Below are 24,716 nucleotides of genomic sequence, written 5' to 3' on the forward strand. Positions count from 1 at the left end.
CTCATGCATATTGTTAGCATAAATTGTAATTAAAACATCCCCACATTAATGCAGGGTTCAAAGAGGGGGGCATGCAGGGTTGGCGGAAAAAAAAAAGCAGCTCAAAGTCGTCAGGTTCAGTCCATGATCCGAGAGGCAGGGTTGTTGTACAGGTAGCCTTAGTTCATTGCCAGAGATTCAGTGGAAGATTCTGGGAGCAGCAAACGCTGATGACAGCTGAGGTAACAGAAGACAGGTTGCTAGGAGCAGTCACTAGGACATAGGATCTACCCAGCAATTATTTCATCACGTTGTCTTCTATTCCACCTGTGCCTGAAGCAATTGTAGTGACAATAACGGGATGGAAAGGACACAGTGCGGGTACTCCACTCGATGTTAGGATCATGTGTTTCAAGCCAGTGGATTCCAAGAATCAGAGGGTACCTTGGCGCATGAATAATGTCAAACTGGAGCTCTTCAACGTGGTTTCCAATTTTAACTTCAACAGGTGGTGTTTCCTTGGTTATGGGTCCATTAATCAACGGACGGCCATCTACGGTTTCGAGCATCAGAGGAAAGATGTTATTGCGGATGGGCAGCTTCTCTCGAAGAACCACAGAATGGTCAATGCTGTTTCTGTAGGAGCCTGAATCCACCATCGCTTGCTCAAAAAACTGTCGTCTTCCCAGTCGGATTTCAACAGTAAGCCAGAGAGTACGAGACATGGATATTGGAAGTGAGGGGGAGGCATATTTGTAGATTGGCCCGCCCGGGTTCCCCCTTACCGCCGGGCCTCGATGTTTCCCGCCTGCTGGGCACGATGAGGCTTGACAGGGCAATCTCTGGCGAAATGACCAGGATAACCACAGTAGAGGCACAAGTGGCCTTCACGGCGGCGGGCTCGTTCGGCTTCACTGAGGTGTGGCCGATTGCTTGAAGCCTGCACAGGCTGGTTTTCATCTGGTGAACTATCAAACCCAGCTTTCTCCTGAGAGGGACTTGCCTCTTGTGGACTTAGATCAGGCTTACCACTTAACTTCTCTTCTAGGGTGATGCATTGGGTGATCAGATCAGATAGGTTGGTGGCTGGGTTTGTGCGAGACAGTTCATCTCGGATAGAACTGGCAAGCCCTTCCTGAAATTGGATGCAGAGGGTGCTTTCATCCCAGTTTAGCTCCTGAGCAATGATGTGGAAGTGGGTCGCATACTGGTGGACATGGTCCTCCCCTTGGCAGAGCTTACGGATGCGGTGGTTGGCATCTTCCATGTTTTCTGGATTGTCAAAGGTATCCTGGAGCACTTGTATGAAACTTTCAAATTGCTCCAGCAAGGGGCTTTGGATATCTACTAAGGGCTGGAACCACTTTCCTGCTTCACCTGAGAAGCGGTTGCCAACAAAGCTTACCAGAGCCGCTTCGGTGGGATACAGGTGCCCTCTGACTCTCATGTAACTATTCAATTGAACCAGAAACTCAGGAAGCTTCTGGGCATCCCCATTGAAGGCTAAAGGGTATTCTAGAGGGAAAGCTTCAGCCTCTAACTCATTGGAAGACTGTGGAAACTCTGAAGCTGCTGATGTTTCAGCAGCTGTTAGGCCGTCCAGGGACTCCTTGGGTGTTAAGAGTCCTAGGAACTCCTGGGCATCTGAAGGATCCTGGAGCTCCTGGGGGGCAAGAAACTCAAGGGACTCCACGTGTGTTGAGGTGTCCTGGCATTTTGGTGCCTCCTGGAGCTCCTGGGCATTTGGGGGATCCTGGAGCTCTGAATTCTGGGTCCCCTGGCCTGCTGGGGCATCCTGGGTATCTGGGGGCTCCTGAACCTCCTTGAATTCTGCAGGCTTCTGGACCTCCTGGGCCATTGGGAGCTTCTGAGGCTCCTTGGCCTCTGAGGGCTTATGGGATATCCAGGCTCCTGTGAGCTCGTGGACCATTGGAGGTGCCTGGGGATCCTGGGTTGCTGGGGACTCCAGAAACTCTGGATCTGCTGGGGGCTCCAAGGATTTTTGGGGCTCCTGGGCTGCTGAGGGCTCCCAGGATGGGAGGTCCTGAGTCTCTCTGGGCTTCTGGGGCTCCTTGACCTCTGGGAGCTCTTGGGGTTCCAAGGCTGCTGGGAAATCCAGGGTCTCTGGGGGTCTCTGGGTCTCCTGGGCCTCTGAGGGCTTCTGGAGTGGTTCATCCTCTTTGGCTGCTTGGGGCTTCTGGAGCTCTGGGATCTGGGACTGCAAGGCAGCATTTTCCTCCATCAGCCGCTGCACTTGAGCCTGCAGAATTTCATTCTCCAATTTCAGAGCAATATAGGAGGCTGCTAAGTCCTCCACCATCTTTTGAGGAAATGGACTTGGTTTGGCAGTTTGCTGCCAAGAGAGAGTGGGTGAGCGCTTGTGAGGTCTTTCTAAAAGCTCCTCACAGGCAGATGTCAGGCTCCTTGAGTTTTCCAGAAAGTGGGGATTTGGGCCCCACCAAGGTTGATTAACAGGAGGTCACTGTGAGCCCCCGGAGCTCAGCAAAGGGAGGTGTCAGATACACTGTGAAGAGAGTGGGATCTGAGGATCAGAAACTGTGGAAAGCACTCATTCAAAATAAATCATGACAAAACTTGCCCAGCAGTGCTGGATTTCTTTTACTGTAGGCTCATATTCATGAACTGGGTCATATATGCTGGCTCTGACCCCATGACATTTTAAGAACAGCATCTGACCAAATCCGTGTATTTATTTTGCATTCTTCTTTTGAAAGTGAGCATTATATTAGAGGCAATTTCTCCATATTTTTTCCTGTTTTATATAGTCTTTAATTTCTAATGTCTGCCTAATATCCCAATGTAACACTTGGATTTTAACAGCTGCTTTCAATGACTAAATCAAATGTTTGAGCAATGTGGGGATTTTAAGTTCTGTGGTGGGCCAACCCAAGAGATATTTTTGGGTGGCTGGGGTAGGAGGTAGGGGTGAGCTCTTTCTGACACCTCAGAAATCATACCACATAAGTAACCACACAAGACCAGCCTCAGGAGAAAACAAGCAAAAGCTGACAAAAAATATATATGCGCTCAGCAGACACATGCACATTATTTATAAAATGCCTCAAAATAGTTAAGAAAATAATCTTTATAAATGTACATTACCATTCAGAGACTTAGTCCAGGAGCTCGGCTGTCTGCGTACCCATCGCTGAGAAGGGAAGTGTGTGAATGGTTGTGGAGGCTTGCCTTTTCTGCATACACTGAACTCAAACAAACACACCCACTCCCAGAACACGTTCCAACTCTCCTCTGTAACGTAGCTATTTCGAGTGTGGAAGAGTTTTTTTTGACAGTACCTCTCAGTTTAGAGCAGCAAGGAAAGTAGGATGTTGCGCCCATGTGAGGCAGCCTCATGTACTCAGCCCTTGGTTACTTTAATAAATATTTGGCCAGGAAATTGGGAGTAATGCCACTGCCCTTGTGAAAAGTTGCAAACATTTCTGAATGACCACAGTGGTTTGGGACTTTATTTTTTATGTCCGTCTAATGTAACCTCCCATCACTCTATCCACACTGGGCTGTTTGTTTAATTCTTACTCAGAGAGCAGCCTGCAGCACCTTAGTCCCTTCTCCCACCCACCTACTCAGTCCCTAGGGTCCCTCTCTGCAATGTTTTCTTGGGAATTTTACCATGGACAGATCTAGACAAAGTATAATAGGGTAAGATTTTAGAGGAGGTCAACTTTGTTGAAAGGTACTTGTAACAGTCTTGCAGGGTCCCTGGCTCCTTCTGAATGTCTTGGCCCAGGGTTCTCATCCTTCCCTGAGCCACTCAGGTGTTCTAGGCAGCACCCAGGTATCCCACTAAGGGCTGGCCTCTTGAGAAATGACCTTGCTCAAGATCTCACCTTCTCTTCTCATGACAAATCACAGTCACGCCCTGGCCATGGGCCATGTGGCCATTTTAGGTAAGACTCATTTTTGTCCTAGTAAGGAGTGCGGTTGGGAACTGTCTCTGGCCAAATCAAATCACACATCAGGTTATTCATGGTCTAAAGTCTCCTTTAAAAATGGTCAGTTCTACATTAATCAGCATAATGGGATAAACCCTGGTGATGGAATATGCCCAAACCACAGCAAACTGACAGACTGGACAAGCTGAACCTTAATGCAGAGGCTTTGAAAAGTAAAACCTTTTGCAAATCAAATGATATTACCTCCCTTCCTTTTGATGTTTTATTCTTTAGAAACACAACACACATAAAAATACCACCATCATCGGGAAATAATGTGTTCTGGTTATGTGAATTTTTTAGATAACTGGAGCCTTCCCTTTGAGAATCCAAAACACACAGTTGATATTTACCTTACCAATTAAAAAAATTCTAAGAAATATTTATAGAATGCATTACACTTATTTCTCCATTCTTAAGTAGATTATTTTGAGTGTAATTTGATTTATTTTTTAATGGTTTGGGCTCATACTTACACAAACCATCTCCTTTACTGTGTTTAACACCATGTTGCCTTCTGAAAGCTATTGAGAGGTATAAAGTGGCCAGTCTCCAAATTAAATACCTCCAAATTGCTATACTTTCCAACTTCTTGTAATTTTTTTTCACTTTGTATTTTTCTACTCTTTTGCTATCAAACTGTCACATAGCCCTCCACGCTGTTAACTATATACCTTTCTATACTAAGTATAGGCAAATTTGGCAAATTATTTAGTCCTTCTAAAATTTAGCCTAAAATTCAGCTTATATAAAAAATTAAATTAAAAAAATAAAATTCAGCTTATAAAACTGTAAAATGGAGCTATTAGTGGTACTTAACTTTATAGAGGCATTGCAAAGATTTAACGAAGTAATACATTTAAAAGGCTTAGCACAGTGTCTAGCAGCTAGTAATACCCAGTGAAGGTTGACTATGATGATGATGATGATAAGCAGCTATAGCAGCAGAAACATCATTTTAATTTATTCTTTTTAAGCATCTGTGAATTGGGAAACTAGAGAGTTAAACTTGCTAGAATTGTGTAAGGGCTGAACAGGGGCTCTCATATGAAGAAATTTACAGTGCATGGATTTTACAGCTTGATTTTTCACCACTCGGGTGCTTTTCTTTTCTTCCTGGCTGGGTTATGGATGATTTAGTTTACCAAATAATGCTCTAGAATCAGAACTGGAGGCACCTGAGCATGAAGATGAGATGATTAACAAAGGGATTGTGGAGCAGCCAAGAGAGATGTTTAAAAAGTCCATGGACTAAAGCACTGAATAGTGCCTTGCCTACGGACATATTTATTCAGTGGGCAAATGCATGGACCTCTCCGCCACCCCTGTTAAAGAGCAAAGATCACATTCAAAGTCCTTAAGTACAAGTTCCAAACTGTCTAAACATAGAGAATTATTCTATTTTGAGTGGAAAGAAGAGCTACACTTACTTTTGTCAAAATGCCTAGAGTAATTTTAATATCCTGAATTAGTCAAGTAAGAATAGAAAAGTAATTACATCCAAACTCTCATCATGTTTCCCCTACACTTTAGTCCTTCTCCTTACGCTCACAACATGATGGAATTTATGGAGATTTAGAATGGTTATGAAAACATTTTAAGTAAATGAGGTTTTTTTTTAAAAACTGGCAAATGAATTTTGATGGAAAAAAGACAAATGTCCATTTAACAGATATAAAGACTGCACAGTTATGCTCAGTTATGTTAATAAGTTACATATGTTAATTGTTAACTTAGGGAGAAAGGGAAGGGAAAGTTTGAATAAGATGAAATTCTACTTTGTACATTGCACTAAGAATCATAATTTTATTTTGTTGGCAATGTACAATCTGAAACATTTTAGGTTTCTGCTGGGGTCTTCTCAAAGCTGGCTAGGCTGCATCTTCAAGCAACTCAAGCTCCTGCCCCTCCTTCTTCCAGACTGGACGAGTGAACAGGACAGGTTACCCCACAGACCTCTGGCACAATGCCCAGCTACCCCTTGAGGGCAGTCCCACGCTGGTGTCTGTTTTGTTCAACATGTTATTCCTATGGTTAGAGACTTGCAGCATTTTAAGTTTAACCCACTATGTGCTTAGTACAGGTTGAAACTTTTCTTGTATCAACACTATACAGCATTGGGGCAACAGGAATTCTCAATTCCTTTAGAAGTTGGAAAGCTTTCCAAGAATTCTCCTTACTCATGTGACTGGGATCCAAAGCACGTGGCAATGGAATAGGAACAGAGTCTACCCCAGTACAACTCTGGAGTCAAAATTTGTCACCCCTTCGTCTCCTTTTATGATATTTACCATCTTCTCATTTTATTTCTTTTCCTTTGCATACTTAGGTGGCCTTTTCCCTAGATCAACTATCATTTTGGGAAAATGAATCCCTACTGAGCTCTAAAAGGAACTTTCTTGGGGTGTTTGCATTTTCATAGGGTATTCTGAAAGGCTGCAGTCCCTTTAAGACCCTACTGTTGGGAGAGATATCCTGAGACAGAGATATCATTTTGACATCCTTTAGATCACACCACTCAGGTGGCCCTATATATATATTTTCCTTATAAGGCTGGCCCAATAAGGCTTCTAACATTAACAAACTTGCTTAATGATTTCAATGCTCTGGCTTCATTGAATCCTGGCAATGTGCTGACCAGGCTGCCCTAGCTAAGGGCTGAAGTAACCACCATCACAGCCTAACAGTGGAATAAGGGGCCTTTGCTATAACCCCACTCTTGGGGATGTCCCTCTTATAGGGATCTTGTCCCCTCCTTTACTTCCTGGAGCCCTACTCTCTGGGATTTGCCAATGCTGGTTCACCCAGAAAGCAGACAAATCCAAGCTTATGGCATCAGCATGGCAGAAGAGACAGAGGGAAAGGGAGAGGGAGGGGGAAACAGAGGTGGGAAGGAAAGCAGAGGGAGAGGGGGAGGGGAGGAGAGAAGGAAATCTCACAGAAAATCTAGAAAAATGCTCAAAAAACAGCATATGTACATTTTGGTCCGTTAAAGAGAATATTTAAGTAATTTAATTATTTTTATTTTTTAATATCTTTATTGGAGTATAATTGCTTTACAGTATTGTGTTAGTTTCTGCTCTATAACAAAGTGAATCAGCTATATGTATACATATATCCCCATATCCCCTCCCTCTTGAGCCTCCTTCCCATTCTCCCTATCCCACCCCTCTAGGTGGTCACAAAGCATCAAGCTGATCTCCCTGTGCTGTGCAGCAGCTTCCCACTAGCCATCTATTTTACATTTGGTACTGTATATATGTCAGTGCTACTCTCTCACTTTGTCCCAGCTTCCCCGTCCCCCACACCCCCATGTCCTCAAGTCCATTCTCTACATCTGCGTCTTTATTCCTGCCCTGCCATGAGGTTCATCAGTACCGTTTTTTTAGATTCTATATATGTGCGTTAGCATACGGTGTTTGTTTTTCTCTTTCTGACTTACTTCACTCTGTATGACAGACTCTAGTTCCATCCACCTCACTACAAGTAACTTAATTTCGTTCCTTTTTATGGCTGAGTAATATTCCATTGTATATATGTGCCACATCTTCTTTATCCATTCATCTGTTGATGGACACTTAGGTTGCTTCCATGTCCTGGCTATTGTAAATAGTGCAGTGATGAACATTGGGGTGCATGTGTCTTTTTGAATTATGGTTTTCTCAGGGTATATGCCCAGTAGTGGGATTGCTGGGTCATATAGTAGTTCTACTTTTAGTTTTTTAAGGAACCTCCATACTGTTCTCCATAGTAGCTGTATCAATTTACATTCCCACCAACAGTGTAGGAGGGTTCCCTTCAGAGAATATTTAATTTTATGGTTTAGCATTTTAAAAATCACATGATAGGAGACTATCTTTTAACGATTAGACTTACCTAAGCACCTCTAAAGGTCATATTCAGGCAATGGTGGTGGTATGGTTTTTACAGGGTTGCAGACTGTTAAAGGGGTGGTGGTAGACTCTCAGTAGGACTAGAGAGGAATGTCCGAGTGTAGTGATGGGAGAAGCAACTGTGAATGGTGTACTGAGGACGGAGAATATCAACCCTGACAACCCAGTATTTTTACTGTGAAGTTCAAATGAGATAATAGTTGTGAAAGTGCTTTGAAAAAATGTGCTAATGGAAAGAGTGCAAGTTTTGAAGTAAGGCAGGTTAAGGTTCAGTTCCCAGCTCTTCTCTTTACTAGCTGTGTGATCTTGGCCAAATTACTTAAATTCTCTGAGACTCATTCTCCTCATCTGAAAGTAGGGGATAATAATAGGTCACTACTGAGTTGCTGTGACGATTAGAAATAATGTTAATACTTAACAATAGGCATTTGTTGAGTTGTAGCTGATGATAAAAATCATATTGATAGTAAAAGGGATTGCCACCGATTTTCTATATCAGCTCACCTAGTGCATTCAAACAAAATTCCTCACAAATTTTTGTATATAAACCCACCATAATTAACACAACTGTTCCACAAATATGTATTGACCATTCAGATGGTTAAAGGCACTGTGCTGCAGTTGTGTGTGTGTATGTGTTTGAAGTATGTATTCTGGTTGAGGAATACAAAGATGAATCCACTTGAAGTTTTTTCTCAAATAATTTACAGGCCAGTATGCAGGCAAAATATGTACATTAGTATTAATAGTGTAGAAATCTCCTAGTGTTAAATGTCCTGTAAGAGATACGGGTAATGTGTAATGAAGGTGGAAAAGAGAGAGATTGTGACTGGGTGGGGTGGGTGGAGAGGAGTGAGGGGTAGAATCTGGGAAGACTTAGTAGAAGAGGTGATTTTTTAGCTGAGCTTTTGAGTTAGGCTTTGAAAAAGGGGTAAGATTTGATCATCCCACTATGGGGGTGAAATTAAAGTGGATGAAGAAATGGACATTCCCAATGGAGGAAATAGTGAAAATAAAGGCACAGAGGTTAGCAGTTATAGCCTATGAATGGACAAGCAGCAGTTCAGTTTGGATGAAGCCTGGGGTATGTGAAGGAAGTATGTAAGTTCACAGACTATAATGTGATATATAGCTACTTAAAGAGAAAGTTGCCATGCAACAGAGATGACAGTAAAAAGCAAATGTTGTATATATACTTGGTCAAGAAATGTGTGGTCTTGAATTTTTAACTGCCCTATATATTTTCTTAATTTACTGAACTACTGACACCCATTAGCTATCTCCCCACCCTACCCAAGAATACCTGACAGAGCTTGACTATGATTTTATCTCAACATTTCCAAGAACTTTTTAATGTGTGTTTTCTTAATACCCCGTAATTCTGCCTGTGATGTCCTCCATGTTCAGAATGGTTCAATTCCCCTCCTCTTCCAAGTCAGGTATTAAACAAGCAAGACTGTCTCATGTTAACCCCAGCATGGACCTCTTGGTTTAGATATCTCATTTCAATTATTTCTTCTTGGAGCATATTTACATAACCAAATTCCATTTCCTCATTTTCTTCCATTCCATTTATGCCATGATTTTGTTCTTGTCACTGCCGTATTTGATTTTTCTAGCACAGCTGGATTATCTAAAACTGAGTTATTTGTATATATCCCTGACAGAAAAATAGCTCCCCTCTTATTCTCTGATTATTTCTTGGCTAAAAGACAGAAGCAGAAAATATCATTAGCAAGGAGTCACATCAGATTCCTGGGACATTTGTATTTTCTTTATGCGTGCCAGCAGAGCATGGCCCAACAGCATGTGCAAATGGGAAAGATTACACTGATGAATTATTTGTCAAGAGCTGAAAAGGCATTTTGGTTTTCTTGATTTTTAGAGAGAGCTTCGTGATTTCTTTTTTCAGCTGCCTTTAAGCAAGCAGGGTTGTACTTCTGAGGCACTTTTTGCTTTCAACATTTGTGTAAGCCAGATATGGTGCAATCTAGTCACTGTGCTACATCAGGGTGACTGCAGTAGATAGCACAGTGTGAAAAATAAAGATTGTTATTTAAAAATAACTCCATGGGGGAACATTTCTGGCAAGTTTCATAAGAAACCGTTAATCATAAGTGACTCTGGGTAGGGGGAGTGGAGAGGACTTTTAGTTTTCATTTTACATTTTTCTGTAGCATTTGAGTTATTTTTGAAATATGAGCATACATTTCTTCTTTCTTCTTTTTTTAAAAAACAGCTTTATTGAGGTATAGTTGATATCTAAAATTGCACATATGTTTTGTGTACTATTTGATAAGTTTGGACATAAGCAAACACCTGTGATACCATTACCATAATCAAGGTAATAGACATATCCAACATCTCCCAGAGCTGCTTTGTGTCTTGTGTGTGTGTGTGTGTGTGTGGTAAGAACACAACATGAGAGCACACATTTTTTTTAATGAAGAAATATAAAGGAGGCTTACCACCTGGCTGTGGCCTCATGTCCAAGTTTCTTGATTTGGCATTCAAAGCCCTCTAAGATGCAGTTCTATCCCACCTCTCCAGCAGTGCTTCCCTTTTCCCTTACTCATGCCCTACTAAACCATGTTAGTCTCTACGTTGTGCCACTCACCTGGCACACTCAGCCAGACTTTGTTTACAGGTCTATGCCCTCTGACTGACTTTCCAAGTTTAAAAAATTAACCCTTCTTTCTAGGCCCAGTTCAGAAGCTGCCTCCTCCTAAGAGCCTTATCTGATTTCCCTAGCCCACACTTCCTGTTGCAAATGCAGCCAACACTGATTGCAGTTCTCATTTGGAATCTAATTATATCTTGTCTTAGTTTTCTCTGGTTAGTCAGAGGAGCCAGATTCTTGTCCTGCCACATGATCTTGGGTAGGTAGCAATCTCTCCTCATCTAGAAAATGAGAGTGTTGGATGATTTCCTAAATTCCTTCTAGTTCTAACAATCTAGGTTTCTAATATTTGTGAAAGAAGCTTTCAAAAACTCCAAAGCACTATAAAATAGAAACTGGTATTTGGATTACACTTTTTAAATCCCCCACAGCTTTTATAGTAACAGGTAAAAGAGACACATTTCTGACAAACTGCTTGTATGTATTATCTTAAAGTTTGATAAAAACCCTACTTCTTTGGTTAACAAAGTCCAACTTTTAAAAAAATTGGAAAGACTATTTTTCACACATTAGGCACGCCAATTTTAACATCAGTTTTCTTCTATAGGCAGCTATATCTTTCATTCTTGGGGTAAAAATCGCTTGAAAATATTTTGATTAATTGCGCATTTGGCATTAATGACCCCTTTCAATGCTGTGTTTCATCAAGCTTGAAAATTTATAAATGTCCTGGTATCATAATTTGTCCTGAAGAAACTAACTTCCCAGACATGACAGATAATATTACTGTTCCCATACATTTTCCATGGAAATAATAGCTGCAGCAACCACAACAACAGCAACAACAATAGCAAACACTTCTCTAGCATTTACTATGCACTAGGCACTATACTATACTATACTTTTTGCTTATATTAACTTTATATTAACTCATTCAATTAAGTTAGTATAACAACAACCACAACAACCCTACAAGAAAGGCATTTCCCCCTTCTATTTCACAGGTTTAAAGACTGAGGCTCATAAAGGCTAAATAATGTGCTAAAGGGCCACAGAGCTGGTAAATGGTGGAGATGGGATTACATCTCAAGCCATTTGTCTTCATACTCTGTGCTCTAAGCAATTTAAACTATTATTCTAGGCTGCTTCAGCTCTGTCCCCAACTTTCTGTGTGTCCGTGGATGAGTATCTTCCTTTCTGAGCCTTTTTTCCTTATCTGAAAGTAAGGAGGTTAGACTAGTCAGAGATTGCAAACTAACCATCTCTGGTCTAGAGGTGGCCTGCAGATATGTTTTGATTGATCTGTACTTATTTTAAAGTTGATTAAAAATCAGGAGATCCTACACAACAGTCCAGTTTTCCAAGTTACCTTGAAAAATAGTTCTATGCTAGGCCCATATTCCCATATAGCAACAACCAACAGGAGTTGAGTAAATATTGGCTGCTTCCTTAGCTGGAGAACACACTCTAGTTTTCTGCAGTTCCTACCACTCCCTACTCCATTACATCTACTTGCTTTACTCTTAAACTTTCTCTGCCTGGTTCCTTATAGACATTTGAGCCAGAGCTTTAATCCTGATCGTTAAAGTCCCTTCAAGCTTCAACATTCAGTGATTCTACGTGAAGTTAAAAAACATACTGATATACATGAGAACATGGATGGATCTCAAAAACATCTTGAGTGAAAGAAGCCAAGAACAAAAGAGTAAATGGTACCATTTTTTGAAGTTCAAAAGCAGGGAAATTTAATCAATAGTTCTATAAGTCTGAATAGTAGTTACCTCTAGGGATGAGGGGGTATTGACTGGGAAGAAGCACAAGGGAACTTTCTGAGTATGGGTGATAGCAACATTCCATATATTGAGCTGGATAGTGGTCACATGGGTGTATGAATATGTAAAAAGTCACTGAAGATTTGTGCATTGTACAGTATATGAACTGTATATTGCATTTTAAGCAAGATACTTATGAAACAGTGGTGTTCAGTGGTTCTCAAACGCTAGTCCTCAAAAGCTGGCATCAGAATAATCTGAGATTTTTCCTTAAAAGCAATTCCCAGGACACAGCAAGGCCAACAGTTCCAGAATTTCTAGAGGTGGAGCTTTGCAATGTATAGTTTAACAAGTACTGAAAACTTTACGAAGGAGCCAGATATGGGGACTTCTGTTCCTTTCTCTGTCTGGCACTTTTAAATCTAGTTCTGAATGAGTTAATTTGTTGGTGTTCGGTTGGGATGAGGACAGGAGAAGGAACTCAAACCCCCAAAAAACATTCGGAGCAAAGATTTATTTTCTGGCTTGCTTAGAAATATGCTTGTGGTTGGTGGGGAGATGTGTATGTATGGGGAGTAGTAGTAGGGAACTGACTATTGAAAGAATGTTGGTTTTAAAGAAAGATTAATTCTAATGCTTTTCCAAAGGTGCTCAAGAAGGACAGGACAAATATCATCAAGTTAGCTAGATTATTTGAAGACTAGTATGGTATGAACTGATGGCCAAAATACTTAACTAACTCTAGGTTCCAAAAAACTGGTGGCAGGGACTGCCCTCAGCACAATGTTTAAGTGGATTAAGGGGGGAACCCTTAATCCAGTGACTGCTGTCCTCATAAGAAGACCATGTGAAGATACAGAGACACACAGGGAAGAAGGCAATGTGAAGACGGAGGAAGAGATTGGAGCGAAGCATTGACAAAGCAAAAAGTGTCAGGAGCCACCAGAAACTAGAAGAGGTAAGGAAGGATTTCTCCCTAGAGCCTTCAGAGGGGGCATGGCCCTGTTGACACTTGGATTTTGGACTTCTGGTCTCTAGAACTTTCAAAAAATGAATTTTTCCATTTATTTATGTTATGGCAACCCCAGGAAACTATTACAGCTTTTTATACTAAGTCCTAGAAGACAGGCCCTTGGGTGGGGGATTCTTTGAAGTCACTGACACTTCAGTGGGAGGGCAATGGATTGAGGGGAAGGAGCCACTAGAAGGAGTAAAAGGCCTCAGAAGCTGGGAGAGGAGAGGAAACATGGTTGCATTTTGCAGATTACACAAAACCAGCCCTGTGGAGAGTCATCTCCAAAGCTTCATTCGAATGCTTCTACTAAGGTCAGCTTTCTGTGCTATACCAATATGGAGTCAACAGTGATCAGTTGTTACTCTACCTAAGTGCTAAGGAATTAGGAGTTGAAAACAATTTCCACAGCCTGAAGACATGAGTCTTGCCTACTCTTTTCCCTCCCCAGAAATCATCACTTGTAAGTGGCCTGACCTCAGGGTGACCTACATGAGTACTAAAGGGTTTGGCAGGCAGGACAATGCACCCCATGTGGCTCCCCATTCCTCTGTCTCAATCAGAATTGGGAAATTTGCTACTAATCTTTTAAATGATCTTTTGTATTTGTTTATTTGTTTTGGTTGTTTGTCTTTTTGAAAATTCATCTGGCTATTTGTTTTACCTCTTCCTTTTTTGGCAATGCCTCTCTAGGCTAGACTAAATTTGGCTTTGTTTTCTGCATCAGGTGATGTTTCACTTTGACTCACCACCCAGGGGAGTAGGGGTGACCAGCGGGACTTAGGATCTGCTTTGCATTTCTCTGACTGGGCCAGAGGGGGTGGCTGTTTTCAATTCATCTTAGAGTTTACTTTTGGTCTAATTTGCTTCCCTGAGAAAGTCCTTTCATTCGTTTGCCTTTTTACATCTAAAATGCCTCTATCTTGTCTGAGTATCAGGGTGGGAGGGTGGTTGTCACAAGTAGACATATATCTGACTATATTACATTCAATTCTGTAGGTTGCAATTTTGCTACCTCTGTCTTCAGTATGGACCTTTGCTGACCTGGAGCATGGTTTCTGAGGCAGATTTATTAAAAATGTAGACGCTTGCCACATAGAGTTGGTGGTGTGACTTGAAGGGACTGGTAAAGAGATCCTTTATTATCTCTGCACCAAAAAGCAGCCCCAAAGCTGCTTATTTAATGATTTTTGCCTATGATTGACCTGATAGCATCATTCATTTGCATGCTCAAGTGGGCCTCACCTGTTTTGTTCTCTGTTCCACACAATGTCGGTGAAATGATCATTTATAACAGTGATTGAAGGGCATGAACTAACATACATTGCCCTCATTATTTACATTATGATTTCTAAAGCCATGTTCTTCTGGAGTCAAGAAACATAATTTTTCACTGACTATGAATCTCATACTGTTAATTCCACCTTTTATGAGAATCCTGTAATATACTTTAGAGGGAATCACCAATGTTAGTTTCTCTCTCCCAATCTGGTCTGACAAATCCCAGGCCTTAACTCTTTGGATAAATAAGTTTAGTGGGCAGAGTACTCATCTCTAAATCAAAAGATCTCAGTTCCAGTGATTGTAAGGAGCAAATGATGCAAAGATGTAATTTTCTTTCTGACATTTTCATTATCTGACATTATCTTAATTATTTAGTTGTTTTCTCACTTATTGCCTATTTCTTCTAATAGAAGATGACCTCATTAGGACAGGAAATTTGTCTTATTCTCTACTGTTTCTCTAGTGCCTAGAATCATGTCTGGCATTTAGTAGGAACTCAAGAAATATTTGTGGAATGAGTGAATGAATAAGTTAATGACTCATATACTCTGAGAATTAGGGAAGCTTTGAAGGCCACCTAACCCAGTCTCTCACTCCATAACATCCTCTTCATCTTTGATACTCATCCAGTCCAGTCTCAAGTCCCTACAGGACAAGGAACTCATCATCTTTCCAGACAGCTCATTTTTCTGTTTTACTGCCAGAAAATTCTTCCTTTTGTTGAGTTCAAATCTATCTCACTGAAATTTTCACCCCTTATTCTTTATCCTGCCTTTTGCAGCCACACTGATTAAGTTCTAATTTTCAATATAATAGCCCTTCAAATTTGTGAAGACTGCACTGATATTCTCCGTAAATCTTCTCCAGGTGAAATAGCCACAATTCCTTTAACTGTTTCTCATATAATATGCTTTTGACTACCCCTCATCATCCTGGCACTCTTCTGTGACCATTTATTTCTGCTCCAATATTATGGTCTGGGAAGTGCTCAATGTGGTACAGCTAGCCTCTCCTTGCTCCATAGAAACATTCATCAGCAGTTCATGGGTACATATGTTTAAAATGCTCCACGTTTAACTGTCCTATGATTCATCCCACATTTCATCATTTTGTCCACAAGGATATCATGAGAGACTTTGTAAAATGATTTGCTAAAATCCAGATATATTAGGTCTATACCATTCTGCTAATCTGCTAGTATATGAACCATATTTAAAAGTCAAGTGAGGTTAATTTGCTTAGTAAAGCAATACCAGGTCTTCATGTTTCCTACCCCCTTTTGAATGATCAAAAAGTATCTATTTGAAATGACTAATGTAAAAATGTTTGGGAAATTAAAAAATTTAAAAGCACTCAAGAGTTTCAAAATATCCTTATAATTGTTATGAATTTTTCAGATATATTTATATCTATATATTTATATCTATCCCTATATCTATCTATCTATCTATCTATCTATCTATCTATCTATCTATCATCTATCTATCTATCTATCTATCTATATGCATCAATAGATAGATGAAAGAAAGTGTGTGTGTGTGTGTGTGTGTGTGTGTGTGTGAGTGTGTGTGTTCTCTTCATTTTTGGCAGGAAAATCAATGGGGAAATAGCTGTAAATCCTTATAGTTAGACTTCTAAATTAATGCTTTAGCAAGATGAGTAGGAGAAATGCAAAGGCCCTTTGTTCTATTGTCTTATTATGTCAAGACACAGACTCAAATGTGTAACAGTACCTCTGGTACTATTTGGAACTTCGTTTTTTTTTTCAAAAAAAAAAAACTATGATAAAAGACATTTTTTTCTTTTCTTTTTTTCCTCTCTCCAGTAAAACACATATCCAAGAGAATGTGGTCTTCAGGAAATCTGGAGGAAGACCTTCTATGCTCAGGGTCCCTGCCCGCCAAACTTCTATTGTTCCAGGTAACACTACATTCTCTTTTTTGAGTGAATAAAACCACATTGTATAAGTTCACTCTGGATATTTCTCTTTCTGAGACAGGCAAAGATAAAATATTTTTGTATTTGAGGCACAAAGTAATTAGACATCTAGTCCTAACCTAAAACCTAGGGCACTGAAAAGAGAACTTCACCACATTAAACACTTGAACTTACCAAAAGCAAGAGCTTTTAGAAAATGATAAAAATTCAAGTACATTCTCCCTCCCTCTCTCTCTTTTTCTCTCTTTCTCTCTTCCTCTCTCTCTCCTTTCCCCTTCCCCTCTCTCTCCTTTCCTCTCTCTTTCAAATCAAGCCCCAGTGTTTGCTTCCTTAATTAAAATCTTTCCCTTCTAAGTCATGTGCCAATTTGATTAGTAGGGTCCTGCCAACTCAAAAACTCTGATTCATTAAGTACAGACTAAACAAAATGAATATTTCATTACTTGACTGTAAAGATTCAATGACTTCAGGTTATAAATATATACCCTGTTCTCCCAAGGCTTGAATTTTACTGAAAGTCAGTTTTCCTTAAGCTTAAATTTTGGTCATTTTCATACCACTTTCTGAACATCTGCTATATTCTCATCACTTTTATTATTAATTGCTTACTATTTTTATTTACATTAACTATTTTAAATTTAAATATCTATTTTATCATTATCTTAAACATTAGATTTTTTGGCATCATGGGCTAGATGTGGTAGATAATGTTAAAAACAAAAAGGTTGTCTATGTACCATCTAAAACTGTCTACAAATCACCAGTATTATACATATCTAACTAAATAGTCTACCTTCTGACATGACTTCTGTAGTTTTGACTCACAGACTATAGCTTTTATTTATATTTATCCAGAAATCCAAAAGTTTATTATAAGTGCCAGGAATTGGATCACCCCTACCCAGTATCATCCTTACTTGTGGGACAGAAGGGTGAGAGAACTGGTGATGAGACCAGGTGAAGGAGTTTGTGTCTCTTCATTACCTTTCCCTCTACCCCTCTTCTGTGTGCCGATTTTATAATTTTCTTCAGTTTTCAGCCATCTACTATATACATGGTTAATAACTTCTTGAGAGGTTTGTTGGATCTTACCTTTTGCCCTTGAAGAGCTTGGATTTGAGCATGGTAGAAACATAATGGAGACAGCATTAAAAAGCAAAATGAGTTTTCTTCTCACAGCTGAGATGAAACTCCAATTGTTTTAGCTTCAGGGCCCAGATGACTTGGTCTATGGCAGCCATTTTTGGCTTACTATCCCAGTTGAAATATTAATATTCAGGGTACAGTTGGAATTGTTTTAAACTTCAGTGTAGTTGAGAGTCTCTCATGCCTATAGTCTGGGTGGTTAAACTTTATTTGGCCTAAGGACTTTATGCTGATCCTTCAAAGCCTTTCAGTAGCCATTCTTCTATCTTTCTTACAATGGTCACTCTACCCCTGGTCCTCGAACTCCTGGGTCAAAAATTGGCAGAAAGGAGAAGGGCATTATCATTATTATAAAGGTTTAAATTTGAAAAGACAGTTCCACTTCCAGGAAATGTTTGTTTCCTCTTAGGCATTATGTCTATAATTCAGAGTTCCCTGGTTAGGACGGTATGGGTCAACTTATTAGGCATTCTTCAAGCATGTCCATCTGAATCAAATGATCTAGACTGCATGTGTCCATGCTCAATTCTGCTATTTCTAAACCAAGACAATAAAACAAAATAACAAAGTACTGTTCACTGAATTACCAGTATGGGTACTGACTAGTCTTGAATCACTGCTATAAAGAGTAATTCATAATTTAAAGTAAGATGTCAAGAAATACAAAGGTTTTGGTTTTTAACAAAGATGTACAGTGCCTTTCTCACAAAGTTGTTGAGATGGTTTAGAGGGGTCATTACAAACAAAGGACATCCTCACAATGTACTGACGAGGAGAAGTTTATTATGTTTTATTTATAAGCTGTCACTGGAATTCCAGTGTCACTTAATGTAACCTCCTGGATCATGGATTGACATAACATGACATGTGGATATGATGTCCTATTTCAGAGGATACCTTAGGAAAAAAAACGCAATAAAAGGTCTTCATGCCTTTAATTGGTTCTAGAACATTAAACAATGAATCTAGAGGTACCAATGGTATTGATTAGTGGTTCTCAAACTTTAAAATGTATCAGTATCACCTAGAGGGTTTATTAAAACAGAAGTTTCTAGGCCCCACTCCCACAGTTTCTGACTCTGTAGGTTTGGGGTGAGGCCTGAGAATTTGCATATCTAACAAGTTCCCAGGTGATGCTGATGCTGCTGGTCTGAGGGACCACACTTTGGGAAACATTGGATTAGAGCCACATATGGTAAAGAAGTTCCATGATCTTCAGAAGAGATAATGTCAGCATTTCTGTAGAATGTAAGTAAAAATTTAAAAGTCACAGGGACAAATATTTACTGAACATCTACTGGGTGTGATGCACTTGCTAGATTTTTTACACAGATATTTTATTTAACTTCATTTTGACCACATTATCCCCATTTTTCAGGTGAAAAAGAAACTGGCAAAGACAACTAACTTTCCCAAGGTCACACAGCTATTAGCTGGTAGAGTTGAGACTCAAACCCAGGTTTGTATGGCTTTAAAGCTAATAGTTTTTTCTGCTAGATCACATTGCCACAATCAATTGTTTTTAAAAATATGCATAAATATTTTTTCCTTTTTTTTTTTTTTTTTGCTTAGAGAGGTAAAATTATCCAGTGGAAGTACAGTGAAGTGAGTGCCAGGACACTCAGGCTCCAGTCCTGATTCTGCCACAAATTTTATCCATTGATCCATCAGTTCATGCACCCATCCCCCAACCTATCCATCCATCTATCTATCATCCATCAATCAATTCATCTATCCATTCGCTCATTCATCAAACATTACTTGAGCATTCACAGCGTTTTAGCCCCTCATTGTGTATAACTACTTCCCCTTCTTTGGGCTATGTGGTTTGTGTGGGATGTTTCAACTAGATTCAGAAGTTTATACTCATAAAGATATGCCAAAATTTGTCCAGGGATTTCATAATTATTTTTGCTAATGGTAAATGAAAACATGCATGTTGGATTTGGTTTCCTTCAATGGACGTTAGCATGGATATCTGGATTTCAAAAAGTAGACGATTAAACTGGCCATGAAGTCTCGTTTTAAATTCAACATGGTGTGGTGTAAGGAACATTAAATCTTTAGCAAATCACCTAATTTTTCTGGGCCACAGTTTTCTGATTTGTCAAATGGAGTAGCAGCGCCTTTCCATGAATGCTCAGGGATGTGGCAAGGATCAAACGAGAGGAAATGGGAATATGTTTTATAAAGTATAAATTCTATATAAACATATTATTTATTTATCCATAAATTTTTTGGTTGGAAGCAACATTCTAGTCTCATTCTGTCATATCATAGATAAGGAATCTGTGGCACAGAGAGGTTTAATATCTTAACAAGATTACCCAGCTAGTAAGCTGAAGACCCAGGACTAGAACCCAATTGATTTGATCCTTACTATAGAGTTCTAAGAATTTAGAGTTATAGAGGCTAGAAAACAAGCTCTTTTCTTTAAAAAACAAATAGCTATTTTATTTTATTTTAAATTTCTTTTGTAGTAGAGTTGATTTACAATGTTGTGTTAGTTTCAGGTGTACAGCAAAGCGAATCAGTTATACATATACATATATCCACTCTTTTTTAGATTCTTTCCCCATATAGGTCATTACAGAGTATTGAGTAGAGTTCCCTGTGCTATACAGTAAGTTCTTATTAGTTACCTATTTTATATATAATAGTATGTATATGTCAATCCCAATCTCCCAATTTATCCCTCCCCCATGCCTTTCCCCTGGTAACCATAAGTTTTTTTTTTACATCTGTGACTCTATTTCTGTTTTGTAAATACATTCATCTGTACCATATTTTTAGATTCCACATGTAAGCAATATCATATGATATTTCTCTTTCTCTGTCTGATTTACTTCACTCAGTATGACAATCTCTAGGTTCATCTATGTTTCTGCAAATGGCATTATTTTGTTATTTTTTATGGCTGAGTAATATTCCACTGTATGTATGTACCACGTCTTCTTTATCCATTCCTCTGTCGATGAACATTTAAGTTGCCTCCATGTCATGGCTATTGTAAATAGTGCTGCAATGAACATTGGGGTGCATTTATCTTTTCGCATTGTGGTTTCCTCTGGATATATGTCCAGGAATGGGATTGCTGGATCAATGGTAGCTCTAGTTTTAGTTTTTTAAGGAAACTCCATGCTGTTCCTCATAATGGTTGTACCAATTTACATTCCCAACAGTGTAGGAGGGTTCCCTTTTCTCCACACCCTCTCCAGCATTTATCGTTTGTAGATTTTTTGATGATGACCACTCTGACCAGTGTGAGGTGATACCTAATTGTAGTTTTGATTTGCATTTCTCTAATAATTAGTGATGTTGAGCATCTTTTCATGTGCCTCTTGGCCATCTGTATGTAGAAGACATAAGCTCTTAACTCTTTATTTTATGTTTGAACACACTCTCCCATGCCCTTGGAAAGTCCAATCTCTGCTTGATAACTCCTTTTGATGGATATATTATAATAAAACATTCTGTTTTTGTTAGAAAATACTTATCTGGAAGTGAAAGCTCCATACTTCTTCATAACTTCTACATACTAGTTCCTGTTTTGCTCTCTGAGGCTGAAGGAAATAAGTTCAGTTCCTTATCTCATGACAGACCTTGAAATATTTGAAAGCAACTACTGTGTCCCAACCTCTCTTATTCCTCCAGCATAGCAGCTGAATTTCCTTTCTATAGTCATGTATAACTTTTATTTTTTAAAGTAGTTTGTTCAGCACTTGCTATGTGTCAGGCACTTTGCAGGAAGCTGAGGATATGAAGATGAATAAGCAAACCCTACCCTCAAAGAACTCTAGGTATGAAGACAAAGAAAAAAAGTCAGTAGCTTTGCAATAAGTGCTGTGATGGAGGTAAGCATAGAGTGTTAACAGGAACAAACCACAACCTGAGGTGGAATATTAGAAAATGTTTACAAAAGGTAATGTGCTTCAGCTGAGAAACAAAATTATGGTGGCTTATAAGTATGGGTAAACAAGGAATATTTGAGGCATTTGTTAGTAGGTTAGCATGATCAAATGAAGGGTCTTTGTGGATACATAGCAAAAGATAACATTGGAAAACTAGGCAGGGCCAGATCACATTGAGCTTTCAAGTTTCTTCACCCTTTGTGTATGTATATATCAAACTGTGGTTTCCAGAATTGAACACAGAGTTCCAGTTACGCAAACTATTCTCAATGCACACTAAGATCCCACTCATTTTTTGGCAGATCCTGTTGAATCATATTGATCTTACAGCTATTAAGATAAATATTGCTACTAAGCCAAGCCTTCCTTGATCTTACTCTTGTAGAGTTGGCTCTTTGTACACATGTGTAGGATTTTAAATTTATCCTCATTACATTCTCTCATGTTAGATTTTACTCAGTGTTCCTGTCTGTCAAGATCATTTTTATCCTGTTTCTCTCATAGAATGTATTTATTATTTCTCCCTGCTTCATGTTATTTGCTTTGCTTCCTTTACACCATAATGACTTTAATTTTATTGGTGTCAAAATTTCCTTAATTTTTGCAAATTCCACTATAAGGTTTCAAATAAGTAAGCTGATATTTTGGCAATAATTTTACCATTTCTGCCCAAGTATTTGGATGAAGGTGATTTGGGAATACAACCTCTAATTTCCATTCTAATAATAGTCTACGTGCCTTGTTAAAACTAAATCTCATTGACTGTGGCATCATTTCACTTTTAATTAGTATATTTGACAAAGTACACATCACAAACAAATGATTACTTGAATTGTTCTCATTCATCCATGAGTTTTAGTGACTGGGCAAAATTAAGGATTGCTTTGGAAGTGCTGAAATCTGGGGCCTTGTGACCTCTCTCCATGTCAGTAGAGTTAGCCATGAAGACATGATTTACCAGTACAAAGCACAAAGGGACATTGTAAAGGATGATGGCCAGTTGTTACTTTCTTAAACTCCACCACATGTCTTAAATAGCTTGTAGAGACACTTCATAGAACACAACTATCCATTACCTTAGAATGAAAACTTTTGGAGCTCAAAGAGCCTCTGGAGGGTATATAATCCAACCCCTCAATGTTTACAGTCCAGTCCAGTGCCCCAAATGGGGAAATGACTTGGTTGAAGTTGCAGTTTCTTAGGGCAAGCAGTTCTCTGAAACCAAAATTGTCCTATTTGGTCAACTTTGGATTTAGACCATATAAATAGATTTTACAATTCCTACCTGGAACTCTGGTCAGGCAATCCTATATTAAAGAGATATTAAGGATATCTCTGCCATTTGCAACAATGTGGATGAACCAAGAGGATATTATGCATAGTAAAATGTTAGAAAGAGAAAGAAAAATACCGTATGTTATTACCTTTTGTGGACTCTAAAAACAAAGACAAAGGAATGAATATAATAAAACAGAAACAGAATCACTGATGTAGAAAACAAACTAGTGGTCATCTGTGGGGAGAAGGAAAGGGGGAAGGACACAATAGGGGAAAGGGATTAAGAGATACAAACTACTATGCATAAAATAGATAAGCAACAAGGATATATTTTACAGCACAGGGAAATATTATTGTGGTAATAACTTTAAATGGAGCGTAATCTATAAAAATATTGAATAACTATTAAGGAAACAAAACCATTTACCATTGCATCAAAAAGAAAAAAATACCGAGGAATAAACCTACCTAAGGAGGCAAAAGACCTGAACTCAGAAAACTATAAGACACTGATGAAAGAAATCAAAGTTGACACTAACAGATGTAGAGATATACCATGTTCTTGGATTGGAAGAATCAATATTGTCAAAATGACTATACTACCCAAAGCAATCTACAAAGTCAATGCAATCCCTATCAAATTACCAATAGCATTTCACAGAATTAGAACAAAATATTTTACAATTTGTAAGGAAACACAAAAGACCCCGAATAGCCAAAGCAATCTTTTTTTTTCTTTAACATCTTTATTGGAGTATAATTGCTTTACAGTGGTGTGTTAGGTTCTGCTTTATAGCAAAGTGAATCAGTTATACATATACATATATCCCGATATCTCTTCCCTCTTGTCTCCCTCCCTCCCACCCTCCCTATTCCACCCCTCTAGGGGGTCACAAAGCACCGAGCTGATCTCCCTGTGCTATGTGGCTGCTTCCCACTAGCTATCTAGTTTACATTTGGTAGTGTATATATGTCCATGCCACTCTCTCACTTTGTCCCAGCTTACCCTTCCCCCTCCCCATATCCTCAAGTCCATTCTCTAGTAGGTCTGCATCTTTATTCCCGTCTTGCCCCTAGGTTCTTCATGAACATTTTTTTTTCTTAGATTCCATATATATGTGTTAGCATATGGTACTTGTTTTTCACTTTCTGACTTACTTCACTCTGTATGACAGACTCTAGATCCATCCACCTCACTACAAATAACTCAATTTCATTTCTTTTTTTGGCTGAGTAATATTCCATTGTATATATGTGCCACATCTATATCCATTCATCCAATGATGGACACTTAGGTTGCTTCCATGTCCTGGCTATTGTAAACAGAGCTGCAATGAACATTGTGGTACATGAATCTTTTTGAATTATGGTTTTCTCAGGGTATATGCCCAGTAGTGGGATTGCTGGGTCGTATCGTAGTTCTATTTTTAGTTTTTTAAGGAACCTCCATACTGTTCTCCACAGTGGCTGTATCAGTTTACATTCCCACCAACAGTGCAAGAGATTTCCCTTTTCTCCACGCCCTCTTCAGCATTTATTGTTTGTAGATTTTTTTTTATTTTTTTTAAATTTTTTTTCCATTTTTTTTTTAATCTACTTTATTTATTTATTTATTTATTTTTTTGGCTGTGTTGGGTCTTCGGTTCGTGCGAGGGCTTTCTCTAGTTACGGCAAGTGGGGGCCACTCTTCATCGCGGTGCGGGGACCGCTCTTCATCGCGCTGCGCGGGCCTTTCACTATCGCGGCCCCTCCCGTTGCGGGGCACAGGCTCCAGACGCGCAGGCTCAGTAGTTGTGGCTCACGGGCCCAGCTGCTCCGCGGCACGTGGGATCCTCCCAGACCAGGGCTCGAACCCGTGTCCCCTGCATTAGCAGGCAGACTCTCAACCACTGCGCCACCAGGGAAGCCC

At 39.4% G+C, this 24,716-nt stretch overlaps 1 protein-coding gene across 2 annotated transcripts; it reads right to left on the reverse strand.

Moving 5' to 3' along the window:
* Positions 1-760: 760 nt before the first annotated feature.
* RTL3 (retrotransposon Gag like 3) lies at positions 761-2,299 on the reverse strand. Of its 2 annotated transcripts, XM_068532471.1 has the most exons (2): positions 1,889-2,299; positions 761-1,798 (listed from the first exon to the last, which is right to left on the reverse strand). In XM_068532471.1, the coding sequence occupies exons 1-2, from the start codon at positions 2,297-2,299 to the stop codon at positions 761-763; spliced, it is 1,449 nt and encodes a 482-aa protein (XP_068388572.1). The 2 variants fall into 2 exon arrangements, with proteins under 2 accessions (XP_068388572.1, XP_068388571.1); XM_068532470.1 differs by having other exon boundaries at positions 761-2,299.
* Between the last annotated feature and the right edge of the window lie 22,417 nt (positions 2,300-24,716).

Source organism: Eschrichtius robustus, chromosome X (genome assembly GCF_028021215.1).
Source record: "Eschrichtius robustus isolate mEscRob2 chromosome X, mEscRob2.pri, whole genome shotgun sequence".
In the NCBI taxonomy this organism is placed as follows: Eukaryota; Metazoa; Chordata; class Mammalia; order Artiodactyla; family Eschrichtiidae; genus Eschrichtius; species Eschrichtius robustus.

Bases quoted from the DNA above. Each gene is read 5' to 3' on its own strand.
- RTL3 (XM_068532470.1), bottom strand. From the start codon at position 2,299: ATGGTGGAGGACTTAGCAGCCTCCTATATTGCTCTGAAATTGGAGAAT.